Source organism: Varroa destructor, unplaced genomic scaffold, assembly GCF_002443255.2.
Source record: "Varroa destructor unplaced genomic scaffold, Vdes_3.0 BEIS01000003.1, whole genome shotgun sequence".
Classification (NCBI taxonomy): Eukaryota; Metazoa; Arthropoda; class Arachnida; order Mesostigmata; family Varroidae; genus Varroa; species Varroa destructor.
The window spans coordinates 44140113-44156507 of NW_019211456.1; the positions used below are offsets into that span (position 1 = coordinate 44140113).

Below are 16395 nucleotides of genomic sequence, written 5' to 3' on the forward strand. Positions count from 1 at the left end.
TGCATTAAATAAACAGAGGATATGAGACAGCAATACATGAAGATCGGAAAGGCATTAATCGGTCGATAAGATGCGGAAAAAAATGTTTCAGTACTCGGATGGAGATAACTGCGCTAAACTCATTGCATTTGTCATTCCTAGAAATAGATGGTTTTACGAACACTTGTGACTTGACTATTATCCATGTCAATATATAATTTATAAAATTTAATCACAACAATTAAATTTTATAAATTATATATTGACATGGATAATAGTCAAGTCACAAGTGTTCGTAAAACCATCTATTTCTAGGAATGACAAATGCAATGAGTTTAGCGCAGTTATCTCCATCCGAGTACTGAAACATTTTTTTCCGCATCTTATCGACCGATTAATGCCTTTCCGATCTTCATGTATTGCTGTCTCATATCCTCTGTTTATTTAATGCATTTAGTTCAATATTAAACTGCAAATGTTATTCGAATTGAATGTGATTATAAGAACGTGCTTATATATATGGAAATTGCCGAATGATACCTGTTGCTATACAGACATTCTTGCCCAGATTTATCAATCTGTGTGCCCTTGAGATTATCTTAGGCTTATACGCATTCAAGCTTCAATTCAAGTTCGCTGTCGGCAAATTATCACGAATTGAAAAAGACCATTTTAGAAGAAGCGGTCAGCTTGGCCTGTTATACTGAGCATAATACTGCTGGATAACAAAGTTTTTTAAACGAACATATTAATCGTCTCTTTTTCGACAGTGCTAATCATTATCAAATTATCATTGTGATGACGACCAGAACATCAACAAAAACGAGAACCACAACAACAAACACAAGGAGGCCGACGAACGGGTAAAGAAAATAGCGTGAAACGCGAAACAATCGCTTATCTAGGTGACCCAACTTTAGTGCGGGCGTAGTTGCCATTTGCGCCTGGCAACTGGACTAAGCAGACCAAAGAACTCCGCTGTAAGAATTAAATGTCTGTATATCTGACAATTTTTTGTTTAATATTAAGTTCCGTCATATAAAATAGTCAATATCGTTTCATTAATATCTTTATTTAACGCGCTGCGATTAAAGTGAGTCCACATACAATGCATAGGTGCAGGTTAGGCGAAAGAAAAATTCCATTATCCAGACGAAGCAAGTCGTAAAGTTTAGTATGACTAAGATAAGCCACGACTGGCAACCAGGAATAAGCATAGTACTTCTCGAGCAAAATATATCGGACCAGTCAATGTCGATCATCACTGTTTTTAAAATTTGATTTAGGCTACTCTGCGAGGGAGATTCGAAAAGTAGTACCCGATGTTTTTTCATATTTAAACGTTGTAGTGTTAAGGGTGTCAGTGTGACTGGTGCTATTGAAGTGACGCAATTTGTCTTGAACACGCAGTACAGATTTAGGTCATCGTTGCGAAAAAAAAGGTATGACGTTAACACTGGTTTAGCCAGTGGAGTATACTCAACGTGTGAAAAAATGAGAAGGCATCTAGCTTTACGCAGTTTTGTTTGGTTTCCTTTTTTAATTGTGAATTCTTCATGTGACTAGTTTATTACATCGTTTTGGAATCACCTGTTACGCATTTCTCGAAGAAAGTACTAAATAACGCTCATATAGCAAATCTCTCGTATACATCCTTTCACAGTGAGCAGTATTAGATCGACAGACGATTATTTACGCAGCATATACAGAAGATTATTGAAAATCGTCATGTAAAAAACATTACTTTCATAAATTAGATAGGCATTAGAAGCCGCCAGCATACTTCTTTGCCAACTGTGCAGAACTTGAAAAGAATTGCTTCGCAGATAGGTGTGAAGTTGTTCGGTGCTTAGGTAGCCATGTGTCGTTTTGGAATTTAACTGCGTCGACGCATCGGAATCTACTGTGAAGTATTATAAGATCGTTGCCAGGCTGTCGTGTTGCTCTCTCTTGGTGTGTTTGCTAGAAATGTTTAATAGTTACTAGGTAATATGGCTCTGATTGTTTGCAGATGTCTACTATGCCTCGCGTACTCTCTATACAAAGTCATGTCGTGCGAGGATATGCAGGAAATCGGTGTGCTGTATTTCCGTTGCAGACACTCGGTTTTGAGGTTGATTTCATAAATTCTGTACAATTTTCCAACCATACAGGTTAGCATCGTCTAGATTCAAGATAGCTAAGCTGTATTATTTATTACTCACCTATACGCCATTTTAACATCATAGATCATTGTTATTTTTTGAGAAATTATAATACGTTATTGTTCCAGTTCTTCTAACATTAGTTATAACGCAGAATATTTTCATAGCATATATATCTTCACAGTTATGCTTAACATTCAGATTGCGAGTCAAACTAGATGGTTATAACTTTAGGGTATCCTGTGACGAAAGGGACAAAAGTGAGTCAAATGGAGTTACGTGATCTCTTCGAAGGCTTGAAGCTTAACAAGGTAAATATGTCTTTTACATCAAATATAAATCATATGAAAGAACGAACCACTCATTTGAAAAAAAATTAATTGTACAATCATATAGGTTTTTTTTCACCAATAGTGTTGGTTACCTTCGAGTAAGTATGGCTATTGCTTGGTAGCTATTATGCAGTTGTGTAAAAGTTGTGTATTTCAGATCTTAGTGGATCGAAGTACAGCAGTAGTAAATTTATTCAAGTGGAAATACACGTCGGGACTGAGTGAGAAGTAGGTTGATTGTAGAAAACAGTGGCATGAAAACTTGTTTCTTAGTTAATTTTTCATAAGTGCATTTAAAATCAATCGCTTGGCTTTATCAGAAGACACTATTAGCAAGTTTGCTTCTGAAAAAAAAAGTTTTTCTAAGGAAAGTTATTCTTTCAAGGCTATATGTTCTTTAGTTCTGCTTTTCAAAAACGAACTGGTGTAACGGAACTATATTGCGAGTTTTATTAAATATAATGAATTAGGGATCGTAGCGCTAAACCAGCTTGACGTCGTTGATACTTCTAATTATCATCTCCTTAGTTCTGTTTGCTCTATAGAAGCTATCTCTGCCAGCGGTATGTGCCACTTAACATTGCCACTTATTGTGTAGCATTTTTCGGCTAGCAAAACTGGTTTTTGTCGGCCTTTTCTTAGGCTTGTATTGTCGTATCTCTAAATGGCCTGCTGGATTACGCTGACAGACAAGGCTATATATATGCACAGCTGCAATTGCACTCTTTTACTTGCAACCTATGGGGGCTGGGCGTAAGGGAATCAACCGACTGTAATTTTCATTATGCATCAGCTGGACGGACTGAAAGACAGATCTTCAGATTTATATCAAAGCAGATGGCTTATAACGATGGCCAATAACGAAAATGAAAACGAAAAATAAATTAGGTCATCGCTTCGAAGGTTCTGGCAATGTTTGCCGAAATAAGGAAAAGTGCGTCTACTTTGTTCGTAACTGCGTAATGGTCCAGTGTACTAAGAGTCACTCACTGAGCCTGTTACCGTTATGAAGTAATCCTTTTTTAGCTCGGCACCTCTAGATCTTTATAGGAACCTTCTTTAACTTGACAGGTCCTTAAAGCAATGTTGGCGCTACTAAGGCCTGTCATAGAAGGGACAGCTAACAATCAACAATAAAAACATTTTTTTAAACATAGGCTTCTGATAGGAGATGTATTCCGTAGCTGGTTTGATCGTACTTTGAGGCATTTTTCTAAATTTCTATAATTTCGTGCTTCGTTATGACTCGTCTTGTAGTTATATAATTCCTAAAATAGAAGTCCAGTCTAATCATTTGATGGCAAAACAATCATTTGCATCTTGAAGACAGCCCCTACACTACTAGACACAACCGAGACGATCTACTAGAGGCAATCAATAAAGAATAAACGGTTGGTTGAATTGATGATTAATATGCGTGTTTCTGTTCTACGATGTTGGTGATATGCAGGTGACCGAGTACTCCCACGTAATAACTGGTTACGTAGTAAGCGTCGACTTCCTTCGCGAGCTTGCTAATATCGTCAAGGATATTAAAGAACATAACAAGGATGTTGTCTATTGTAAGTACATCTCTGGTTATATTTTTTGATATTACAGTAGCCCTGTACATTCATTTTACTTAATAATTGTTTTCGATCATATTATTAATTTTGGTTCGAAATATGGTTGAAATAAAAAAAATTAAGGAGAATGATATGCCAGACTACAGCAAACGTATGCTAACTATATGGCCTACTACAATATTTTTGCGCTATCAGTTATGGGTGTTTTCGTTTTTATTGCTGTTTTTCTTTTCGATCATCTTAAAGTATGTGACCCGGTTCTCGGAGATCACGGCTCATATTATGTTCCTCAGGAGCTGACTGACGAGTACCGTTCTCGTTTACTTCCGCTGTGTGACATCCTCACTCCTAACCAGTTCGAGCTGGGTGAACTCACGGGACTTGATGTGAAAACTGAAGAGGATGCCATCAAGGTTAATACAGAACTCCGCGTTTCAAATTCGTGTCGATTACTTCTTTTTAAATGTCACACAGACAGTACGATTTAAGTTCAATTCAAAGTTTACCCTACTAGCACATGTTTGTCTAACGAATAGCGAAATTCAGTGCTTTCTTACCAAAAAACTTAATTTACGTTTCATAATTCGCAATACTTAATTTTGGTAGCGAATGTTACAAAAAAGGTATGAATAAAACAGTTGATGGATTTTTTTAATGAGGCGCATTTATCTAAAACATAGGACATGAGGAAGAATAACGGCTTTTGACATATCACCAATAATTGTTTGCTTAATATTTAAGCTGTCTCAACATCTAAATGCGACCAATAGATAAACTTATGTAGGAATGCGGGCCTCTATCGGCTCGTCTCTATTGTCTTAATCGCGAAGTGATAGTCTCAGTCTATAAATAATACAGGTGAAACCGAACTTGATCACAATGCGTCTCTATATACACACTGAATTTATTTCTTAATTTTCTTTGTTGGCAGGCAATCGAGCGTCTGCATGACTTGGGAGTTTCTCTTGTGGTACTCACGTCTGCCATATTTACAGATCGTTCAGTGGTTACCTGTATTGCATCACGCCGAAAAGGTTAGTTCCGACGTTTCAATGGATGCCTTATCTAGCAAGCGTAAAAATTTTAAAAAAATCTCTGAATGTTTTTCAGAACTTAGCGTAGATATCATTGTCCGTCCAGTGTGTGTATAGCGTACGTTGATGTGACTTTCGCTTGGATCCAAAAAATTGTTCTTATTGTATCGAAACAGATGCAATCGCTCATCTCGGTTTTAATGTCTGTTGTTGAAGAGTCTGACGGAAATTCGATACCACGATAAGAAACGAAATTTCAGTGGTAATTTAAAATGGCGATTTATAGAAGCCGTGATCGAATATTGGGTTTTCAAGGAAATATTGACCATTTTTCAAGCTACATGACTTTAAAGTCATATTTCAGGCGATACAAGTCACGTCGGCTAGTTCATGTCAAAAAACATCGGAAAGCTGAGATTTGGTAGTAGAGGGCGTGTTAAAGTTGACTCAGATGAATGGAATTTTTGTAGAAAATCGATATATCGCACAACTTTATAATACAAAGGATGAAGACAAACGCCGCTCAAGTCCATATAAAATTTGCAATGTTTATGCTTCAAATGCGTTATCGAATAAAAACGGCCTAAAGACACTTTTGTTGCTTTAGTTTTAGAAGTTTTCATCTAAAAGATGGTCGTTGTAGTGCTCTACAAATTACGAAAAATGTTAATGAAGTGCAGACCCACCAACAAGTACTTAAGAGGAAAGAAATCGCGCATTATGATTGGTAAAGCGATGGTTTTAATCTCTACAGGAAGTAGCAAGATCACAAATTATTGTAAAAAAAATAGTGAAGAGAAAAGAGGTCATTTTCGACCATGGCAATGCCAAGCCATGTACATTTTTAGCTGCCTGGCAAAAATTGAAAGGACTTTGATGGAAAGTTTTAGTGCATCCATCGTAGGGCTTGGACCTTACCTTATTAGACTACCATCTTTTTCGGTGTCTGCAGTACCCCGCCTAAAGGTGTTAAATAGTCAGTTTCTGATAAACCATGCAAAAATCTCTTACTACAATTTCTTTCAGAAACTACAGAAGTTCTAAAATAATTAGATTATGGTATTGCCAAGAAAACGGTAGAAGGTCGTAGATTTAGTTTAATTATTAAAGTGCTTGTTTCTATTTTTGCTTCTGTTTTGACTTAAAAACGGCCCATTAATTTCTGGTAATCCAATATATAATAACTTGAATTACTCAGAATAAGTAGCTTTCGTCACAGATAAAGGCGTTGTGTATAGTGTGCATTGTTATTGCAACTAGTGTGCCACAAGAACAGTTTCGCTGCCTGAATAAATGATGACCCTGTCGTAATTTTCAAAACCTGCTAAATCTTTAGCATCATGAGCGTTGAACTTATTTGTACCAAACGTGTTAACGTCGCTTTGCTCTATATGTATTCAATTTGTTCTTACATTTTAATGAACGTTTACTTTGCGTATGGCATTCGGTTTAGATGGAAATCGCTGCAAATTTGAAATTCCATGGCAAGAAGGCAACTTCGTGGGTACAGGCGATCTTTTTGCAGCATTAATTCTTGCATGGACAACCAACGAGGAGTGCCTTGAGAAGGCTCTGCTCAAAGCGTTGAGTACCGTACAAGGGATACTACAAAATACAGTGGAATTCTCCAAGGAACTGAAAGGTAGATCCTGCGTAAATTGCGCCTAATTATAATTGCAATAGTATTTTACATGACTTCCGAGAAAGAGACTACAATTACTAATACTACTACTAATAATAATATTCGCGAACGTTTCAGCACATCGACCCGATCTGTCTTCCGCAGCTTTTATGGAGCTTCGCCTGGTGCAAAGTCGACAATTACTTATTGATCCACCTTTATTGTTATCCGCCAATAAAATCTAAACTTATGTAGAGTTAAAACAGTATTTGGATTTTATGAAAAATCTGTTAGGATACTTAACTCAGTTACGCCTTGATTATATTGCCTAGTGTCGCAAAGATCGGAAAGAATATACAGGGCATCCTATCTCATATCCCAGTAAACTGTTTTTGTTCGTATATTCCCTCATAGTTCTTCATTAGTAAGTAATTAAAACACGTACGTACATGTCAGGTACGTACCGTATTTATCTAATTGAAAGCGAAGTCTAAGAGTTCGTGTCATATACATAAATGTGATAGGAATCTATGTGCTTCCAGTACTGAGGGCCTTATTATTGATTATGCGTGTTAACCTCATTTAATATTTGACTACTACACACCGCAACTTAAGAGCGAAGAAGCCACTGATTACGGCTCTAGCCGTACTGGGTCTTATACATTGATACTACCTTCTGGCATTGCTTATTAATAAAAAAAATGCAAAAAACGATTTACCGTTGTAACATACCTACTTTATATATTAAATAAAAATTATAAATAGCATGTACTTGTTCTACAAGTCAAATGCAGCTGTCTTCTCAATTTCACCGATAAAAAGTCTCATACTGTTACACTCTTTTATACTCTCAAAAAAACATTATCAGTGCACGCAAAGAGATGTTCAAGCTTTATTTGTTCTTAATGCTACAGTTCTGATTATGACAAATAGGTATTAAAGTAGATTGCGACAAATAGGTATTAAAGTAGATTGCAAGTGTCTTTTAAAAATAGAGGACTAAGTCTCTTACACGGTTCTATGTAGACACTACTGTTTGAGATGAACACCTCGCAGGAAATGTATTAGACACAGCCCTTTTTTTTATTTTAAGTGTTTAAACAAACGTTGAAATTACCGCTGCGTTATAAGTTGGTTCAGATACAGAGAGGGGCTGTATTTCCTTATTGAGATTGTCCCTCCACTTCGGCAAATAGACCATTCAAAAAGAAGCTGAAGAATTAGGAAATGCTAAACAAGTGTCTAGGGCTTTTTTTTCTTATATATCAGCCCTAAACGGAGGACTGATATATAAAGCATGCTAGAATCGCTGGACACGATAGAAAACTTGGTAAGCGACTTACACTTACTTTGTGTTTACTGTTTGTACTTACTGTTTACCAAAATACATGATGTTCAGTCAACTACGAAGCTTTCCGCCACTAATGCACAAGTTTTGATGTTACATTAAGATAGTTTATCAGCAACAACCAAATTCACCAATAATTTATAATAGAGGGTCATTTGCGCAGACTTATGAAACAGTTTGTAAAACATAGTATATTTGCAGTATAAAATGAGCTAAATGTTTTTTTTTCATTATAATTATCATAGAAACCCACAGTTTACGTTAGCATATATCAATAAATAGTACAAAGCTTCTTGGTAAAGGAAACTTATGAGTAGATATTCGCCTTCTGAACTACTCTACCCCGCGTGCTTCAATTACCACTACTACAAGTTTACGCTGCACGATACCTCGGCAGATTGCTCTACGTGATGTTCAGCAATGACATTAGACTGCGCTGGATCACTCTTTTTTGTCCATTCCTCACCAGCGTTTCGTGGCTTTCCTGGAGCATTCGCGCCAAGCTTGAAAAAGAATCAGTGATAGTCTTGTAGTGCGTGACAAACACGAGTCGAGCAAAGAGAGTAAACAAATTTTTATTTTGAAATAAAACACCTGAATTCAAGAACATTTGTGTTGCAGCTATGTATAGCTAGAAAGTTAATTTGTGTTAGATTTACTTCGATTATTACCCTATCACTGTATGTATCATAAAATATTGCTAGAATTTGCAGTGTTTTAGGAGATTCTAGATCGACCTTTTGCCAGGTAGAACGCGGACATTCATCTTCTATTTCTGTTACAACAGAAAGCATTTTCAATGAGCAGAGCGACCATTAGATGTAACTATAATTAGACAATTTACACGGCAGCCGAATCAACGAGCCAAGGTGGTGAAAAATCACCGCGCGACTATCATATTTAGATTCCCTTGGGAAGCCAACTTATAATTTTTTCGAGCCCATTCACGACTCCTAAAAAAATACCTAAAGTGCTCATGCTTTAAACAAATATCTTTGTTATGAAGCCATTTTTCAAACAGTCGTATTCATAAATCATATCTCCTCTTAAGCGTAGCACTACATTTTTACAGAAAATTTTTCACACTAAATGGCCTCGAGTCTCTAATGATTGCAGAGTCTACCATCAATTATACGTAATAACCATTCAATGAACGTATGGAAAAAATGCGAGACCTTAGGCGCCTACCGATTTCTAGCTTTTGTTGAGAGCATTGTAAATAACAGCGACGGTATGGTAACACCTGCATCGGCGTCCTATGACTAATATCGGCCAATCACATATTCGAATATTCCGGATAATTCGATTCGTAGTCATTCTCGAAAACGGGTCTTTCAGAAGTTGAACTCACGGAGCGGTGAGCTTCTCGAGCAAATCTCTGCAGCAGAATACTCGCGAACGGAAGAATTAGGGCAAATATGAGAAGCCATATCACTAAGTACGACAGGACCATCGTACAGACGTAGAAACCGATAATCACACGCTTTAGCCTAATAAAAAGGAGTGTTAACTTCGATTACTAAGCTCTGGAAAAGAACAAACCAAAATAAAAACAAGTAATGTGGTCATCAAATAAATAAGCTTCAACTATTGGACTATTCGTTTCATTCATTTCGAAATCGAAAGATCATACTAAAGAAGTACGCACCTGTTAGCCAGAGTTACGCGCTCCTCGAGATCTTGTTGTGTGGGCACAAGGCCTAACCGTACAGCTTCCATGTAGATTTTATATGATCGTTTAATTTCTTCAGAATTAAGCTCCGAGTGACCGGATACCCTGCACTCTGCGTTTGGACTGTCTCCAGAGTCAGAACCGGCGCCATGTATCACGATTGATCGAATCCTCTTTTTTTGTCTTTTTTTCCGTTTGTGTTTAGCAACCCTTCCTCGTTCAAACATGGTAAAAGATGTTGACGGCTCTGACATAACGCATACAGATTTTAGCTGCGAAAGCAACTGCGTTTCCCTCGAGATCAGATGAGGGATCTGTCGATTAGCCGCAGACAGAGTAGAATCTAAAAAATGTGTTCCATAATCCTGGTTTTGCAGCGAATTGATTATAAACAACTTGATAAAAAAAAGACACTTTTGGAAGTACGTCTGAGCGAGCATGTAATGGCCCTGCCCGAACTTTTTGAGTCTACTTCATCGACCTAAATCAATAACAAATTATCTGAGCTTAACGCAGCTCCCTACAGGCTGTGCTCTTTCTTATAATCTACGAGACTAATGGGTGCATAAGCACAGTATCTGTACATTTCTTTCTTGCGTTAGTTGTTGAAATCAAATATCGTATTGTGTTGAATTATAGAACGGCACAGTTCACGGTCACGAAAGTCTCGCTAATGTTCGCAATTAACAAAGGCATTGATAGGTCTATCAAAGTGCTAATTGCAAAAAATAAAAATGTAAAAAGTAAAAAATAACCTTTTTTTCTCAGAAGAAATTATGAGAATGCACTCAGTTGTTAAGGTCAAAACACCGCAATGAAATAATCGTCTGATAAGACCAGAATGGAGAATCAACAGGCTTACAATATAACGAAACGTAATACCACAGTTAAAAAAATGCGTTTGCTTGGTAAAAAAATTTTTTTAGTTTGAACACATGTTTTTTTTTTTACTTAGAGCTTACTTTTCCCAAACGCATTATTTTTATTTTGGTTTGACACCTTACTCCATTGAAAGGCCCTGCACAATACAGTGCACGTGATTGGCAACGACTGGTACTACAAATGTCAACTGTTTTTAATAAACTGGGTACAGAAAAGTCAATTTGTCAACAAAGACAGCGTTTGTAGACATCTAACGTATCAGACACTCTTAGGTACTGCATGCTCTTCCACGCTCATTTTGTAAGCGTTGGCTATTGCGAATCCCGCGGAAAAGCTAAGTAATGAATAAGTCTTACTTGGAAGAGCTTTTCCATATTTATTCTGATGCATTAAGTTAGATTTAGGTAGTGCACTACTGTTAACCAACTAGCAACTATTTTTACAGCTACTTTTACTAAGGCAATAGCACAGTTGATACATTTTGTGTGGCGTAGGTCCTCATATATTGACCAGATATTTTAATGCAATGATTGCGTTTCTACTATATTATGATTATACGTACTCTACATTACATTATAATTATATAATAATAACATATATAATAATAATAAATAATAACTCTAAATACATTAGCATTAATAAAAATATGTTTTTGTTTACAGTAGACGTTCCTGTTGTAGAATGCGCTATCAGTGTTAATGAACACATTCGCTTTTCGCCGGGCAGTTGACTTCCAGCCGGTTGAATTTCGAATTTTCTGGTGACGATGTACGGTGCGTAATCCCTATTCATAGACTGGCCCATTCACGAAAACCAAAAGGAAAAATGATGGCGTAACTTTAAGAAGGGCATATTAAAATACAGTTCTAAATGTACAGGTAATGCTCCCCGTCCAAACACAAGTAATAGAAGCTCAGAGTAGATTTGTAAGGACGGCACTCTCTTTTAGGTTGAATTTACTTTGCTTTTTCAGCCCTACTTAATTTTAATACTATTCGCCTAATTTATACATTTTGAGATCTATTAGCTAAATAATTTTGTACAGATAATATTGTCAGTAATGTACGCATGTCATGTATGTAAGGTTGTTATCTTTTTTGTCGTGCGTAACAAAAATCTATATATATTTTTTATCTATATAATATCTATATAGTTTTTATATATAATGATGTAAGAATAGAGTTACCTTGTTTCATTTCTATAGCAGCTATAAATGGCTTGAATTTTTGGCGATATCACCTTTAAATTTATGTGTAGAAGTTGACTAAGGCTTTTCGCATGAGAACCTTTAAGCTTGCATTTATTTACTGTCCTTTAGTCAGCCTTTGGTGCGATTCTATTACGGGTTCCTCGAGCCATGTTATCCAGTTGTCTAAAATACAAAGAAAATTCAGAAAATACATATAACTAAACATCGATAAAAAAGAATAAGTCTAAAATTAAAAAAAGAAAATGAAAGATTCCAGAGCTAGAAAGCTATAAATCACTCCAGGTACAGAGTTGGCCAGGGAAAAGCTTTCCTTTTATCTATATTTGCTTTTAGCCAAGTTTTAGATTAGTTATCTTTTGGTTGAAGTGCCGTTGGCGGACGGACGATGACGGATTTGACGATGAAGATGGTGTGACGTGACGGTAAATACGCCGGGAAGATTAAGGTGGATGGATATAAGGGTGAAATTTAACACGACTATTAATCCTCAAAACAGATGTCACGATAAAGATGAACGTGACGATGAAGATGGAGGTGATGATGAAGATGAACGTGACGGTGAAGACACATGATAAAGCAAGTGGCGAATTCTGGATCTAATGTAAAAACATTCTTATAAGCAAGTAAATTGTGTGGTTCCAAGTACCCTTTTTCCATTTAGTACCGACGCGCTTCTCATGGGCGAGCCGAAAACTTTTTGCAGCACACGGAAGAACGGAAATAATTATGAAAATTCACGGTACGCGATACAATAGAACAAGGCTATACATGTTAGAAGAAATCATTATGTTCAAATTACGTAGTTTCAGGAGCCTTGACCTGATAGAGGCGATGCCAACTTTAATTCCTACGTCGCTAGTTTGCTAGAGCTAAACGCATTCATACAAAAACGGTCAAGGGACATCTCTTCTATTTATTAGCTCAGATCGTCCTTATGAAACGCACATCTTGCCTTTGTTCGATTACTTCAAATTTGCGCAATCGGGAGTTTACGACCCTTGTTGTTACCGTTACTTATATTGTCGACCAATACATCAAAAGTGATTGCCACACAAGTTAACTTGTTAATTTCATCGTTGCACAACAATTTTCTGTACAAAGGTAGTTTTTTTTATGCAGAAGGCTCTATGCAAGAGGGACAAAAATATTGAACTTGATGTATCTCGAAATTCCATATTACTATAAAAATTACATGCAACTACACTCTAAATTAATCTCAACGATATAAAAAAATTATTGATTTATACTAATCAATACGACGCTAGAACATAAACAGCCACGCTTTCCTTAAATTATCGTTTGCTTTTTGTTTACCGGTTCTCTTGTTCATTTAGTTCTCTATATTATTCAAGAGTGTATAAGCTTGATATGCATGGAACAGAACTTTATTTCATCAGATTCCAAGAATGGATGTTCATCCTGATCAAACAAAAAGGTATTTTTGACAGCTTCTCTGTTTCACCTTCTCTCAAGGTCAAGAGGCAGTCTAGGCTATTTATGCCGTGTGTGGTACGGACTCGATGCGTAAAAGAACTGCTTAAAAATGGTTGCGAACAACTCGCGAGTGGGCCGAAAGAATGAACTGCTTCCGTATGACCATCAGCAAGGATCTTGCAATAAAAAGATTTATTTAATAATGCGGAGTCTGGGTGCCCTCTAAACTGAGTAAAAAATGCATTATCAACATTTCTCCTAGCGCTGGCCAACACGCAGCCACAAGGGTCGTTTTTACGCAGAGTTGTTATGAGTGACGAAGACTAGTGTCTTCATTCTAGTAAAAAGCATGAATTGTGTTTAGTAGGTCTACAAGAGCCTTCTACACTGAGGAATACTTAAAAAAAGCTAGAAATGGGACTGAGTTTGGTAGTTATTTTAATTACCAGACCCAGTCCTATCGGGCGAAAGGATACTATCCCACAGAAAGGGGCTGAAAGACAAGCCAGATCATCTCCCTCTACGTCAATGGAAGGCCATATACAGAAAAATCCTGAAAGCCGGCCTACAGTAACCTGCTTGGATGAAAGATTCTTCTACAACCATTATATTTGCTAGATCTCGTGCTGACGAATCAACACTTCTCCCGATTTACTGGCAGATTAAATTCATAACACTACGTTTGACAAGCAGGAGTATCTTGAACACTGGTTGAACGTTTTCTTTAACGTCGGACTATTTCCCGCAAAACAGAATAAATAAATTGACTGAGAAATGAGAGCAAATTGTAAAAAATTTAATTAGATGCTATAATGCGACAAAATGCAGCGTTTTTTTAGGCTAAAGATTCGGGACAGTTTATGTTCCAACTAAAGGCCAAACACTGACCTATTATGCTGTGAGTCGGTATGAGATTCAGCGTTACAGCCTCCCTCTTTGTAAAGTCGTCATGTCTCATTTATTTTCGAATTTATTCCCGAAGGTATTGTTCCCTTTTGGATAATTACTTGTTTTTATAGCTTTAAAAGGCTTTCTAGAATGATCGTACTGCGTTTTGTTGACGTCTTTCGTTTCGTCCTTAGCGAGATTCTACTAGAGGCTTTCCTAACCTTGCCAGCTGAGAATTTACCAACCGGCTGTTCTTCAAAAGACGCGAGCTTTTATTAGAATTTCAATTATGTCAGTTTTATGTATCCAAGAGGAGCAGCCCTGTGCCAAAGCAACTTATTATATCGTCAAACAGTACCTGCAGTACGGTAATGGCTGACAGCAACTGTCAAATATTCTTGACAAGACTTAGTCTAAGTGAATACTTGTGAAACTAACATAGATGTAAAGTTTTGTAATTTAGTTTACTTCGGACTATAGTCGTAGTAGGTTGGCGTCGAAGGGTTTCAGCCCCACAAACAATATGCGTACAGTTCTAGTTGATACAAAAGAATATCACAAAGTCTTACAAGGTCCTGTTGCTTGATGTACTAATCCCATGTAAATCGCTGTAAGTTCCAAAACCCGCACATTACGCGAAACGCACTAGGCAGTTCTATAGTATCATATATATCACTGCCAACTAATCGCGGCAGTATTTAATATACAAGAACGTCTATCGGCCTCTGCTGCGCAGTTCAATTTTACGATATAACGTCTCTGTCTGAGCGCGCACCAACTATCTCGTGTTTTTGCACTCAGTTGAATAGATCGCTGGTAGTGGTCTGCAGCCCACTGTAAGACAGAACTGCGTTTGTTCGTATCAGGCGTACCTTGCGCGGTGGGTCATCGGTAGACTCTCCCATCTGTGATATATTTTCTCTGAGGTAATTTTGATTCTGTTAGCGTTCATCAGAATGCCCATGCCAGATCTACAGCACATCTGAGAAAAAAAGGAAGGAAATGTACGGTCTGACTAGATCTGCGTAGCAGTAAGAGCTATGTTGGATATACTATGGAGCGTAGAAAATTAGGCCAAACTACTGTTCACATGCAGTGTTTTTTCTCCGTCCGGCGCACAATCTTAGCCAGAAACAGCCCTGCTACAGATACCAATAAATCAGTTTTTCTGAATATGTCCCAAGTGTCAAGCTTATTCATTCCGTTGCGTTATCCGAAACGACTGTAAACGGTAAAGAGCTTGTGACAAACTTACTTCACACATAAAACATCTGAGTCGATCAATCGAAAGACGAGCATATATGTTCATACCATGTGTGACAAAAATGCTGATTCTCTGACTTGTTTTATCTACAGTTATTTCACAATACATCTACGAATCATGCTTAGAGAAGAAATAGTATAATATATCATCGTCGTTTGAGAATAACTTACGTAACTACTATTGATAAACGTTTGCAACAAAGTCCTCTTCCGGTTCAATTAGAACGTCCTTCCATTTTTTCGAATGATAAAATAAAAATAGGTTTAATTAGAAAACGGCCGAAAGTAGCGACTAGAAAACTGGTCTAATTCAATTTTACAAAGACAACTATGAAGAAAAATCACATTCATTAATGCGTATAATTCCAATTACAAACATCGTAACATCCACCCGATTCTCTCTCTCTCTCTGTTTTTTATGCTTGAGATCTACTTCTCACACACCCTCTCCACCCCTTTTTGAGTACCTTCGCGAACCATCTCGAACTTTCACGAATGGTATACAGCGGTGATGATGACTGCAGCTCCGATGTGAGTCTGAACTCCGAGTGAGAGAGTTATTGTTTGACTAGAAGATTTTATCATCATGGTCACCGACATATAACAGCTTCCCTACATTTCTCCGTTGTTCTACTCTGCCGTTCATCAGTTTGCGCACGGTCCTTTCGTTTTCCGTCCTCTGTCAATAATATATCTGGCTGCCCATGTCGCAAGTTCGAATCGTGCGAATGCGAATACCGTACGCCAACACCGTCAGTCCCCTTTCCACATTCAATCCAAGCGCCCGCTGTGGCATTCCATCATTGATCTTCTTCTTCTGCTGCTGCTGCCGCCGCTGCTGCTATTTGCCGGTGCTTTGCTGCGCTTTGGTTGTTCTGAAACGAATCATTTATGCGTTTACCCCTCTCCACTCAAATTGCGTGGCTCACCTTTAACAAATTCATCCATTCACTCATGCTGTGCTGTGACAGTCGTGAGTGCGCAACTAACAACAGCTTCAGGTAGTGGCAGCAGCAGCAGCGG

At 37.4% G+C, this 16395-nt stretch overlaps 2 protein-coding genes across 22 annotated transcripts in view; one reads left to right on the plus strand and one right to left on the minus strand.

The window, feature by feature from the left end:
* The window catches only part of Pdxk (pyridoxal kinase), an 8221-nt gene extending 757 nt beyond the window's left edge, over positions 1–7464 (plus strand). For 2 of the 11 annotated variants that reach the window (XM_086984754.1, XM_086984755.1), the window contains exons 2-9: positions 750–972; positions 1991–2132; positions 2358–2434; positions 3906–4017; positions 4267–4433; positions 4952–5054; positions 6508–6696; positions 6814–7464. In XM_086984754.1, the coding sequence (XP_086840880.1) occupies positions 1991–2132; positions 2358–2434; positions 3906–4017; positions 4267–4433; positions 4952–5054; positions 6508–6696; positions 6814–6920 (897 nt within the window). In that variant the 5' untranslated portion in view covers positions 750–972 and the 3' untranslated portion in view covers positions 6921–7464. Of the gene's footprint in view, positions 1–595; positions 973–1080; positions 1422–1467; positions 1642–1990; positions 2133–2357; positions 2435–3905; positions 4018–4266; positions 4434–4951; positions 5055–6507; positions 6697–6813 lie in introns of those variants that run through there. The other 9 variants (XM_086984756.1, XM_086984757.1, XM_022797183.2 and 6 more) reach the window with 7 other exon arrangements.
* A 79-nt stretch (positions 7465–7543) lies between these two features.
* On the minus strand, positions 7544–16066 carry LOC111246562 (uncharacterized). Of its 11 annotated transcripts, none has more exons than XR_015324599.1 (6): positions 15840–16066; positions 14982–15091; positions 11764–11949; positions 9672–11372; positions 9212–9549; positions 7544–8526 (listed from the first exon to the last, which is right to left on the minus strand). XR_015324599.1 is itself a non-coding variant. In XM_086984763.1 (5 exons), the coding sequence occupies exons 3-5, from the start codon at positions 11367–11369 to the stop codon at positions 9543–9545; spliced, it is 477 nt and encodes a 158-aa protein (XP_086840889.1). In that variant the 5' UTR covers positions 11370–11372; positions 11764–11949; positions 14679–14975; the 3' UTR covers positions 8583–9542. The 11 variants fall into 11 exon arrangements, 1 of the variants encoding a protein (XP_086840889.1); XR_015324597.1 differs by lacking the exon at positions 15840–16066 and adding an exon at positions 15544–15780; XR_002671711.2 differs by lacking the exons at positions 14982–15091; positions 15840–16066 and adding an exon at positions 14679–14975 and having other exon boundaries at positions 9672–10009; positions 11238–11372.
* Between the last annotated feature and the right edge of the window lie 329 nt (positions 16067–16395).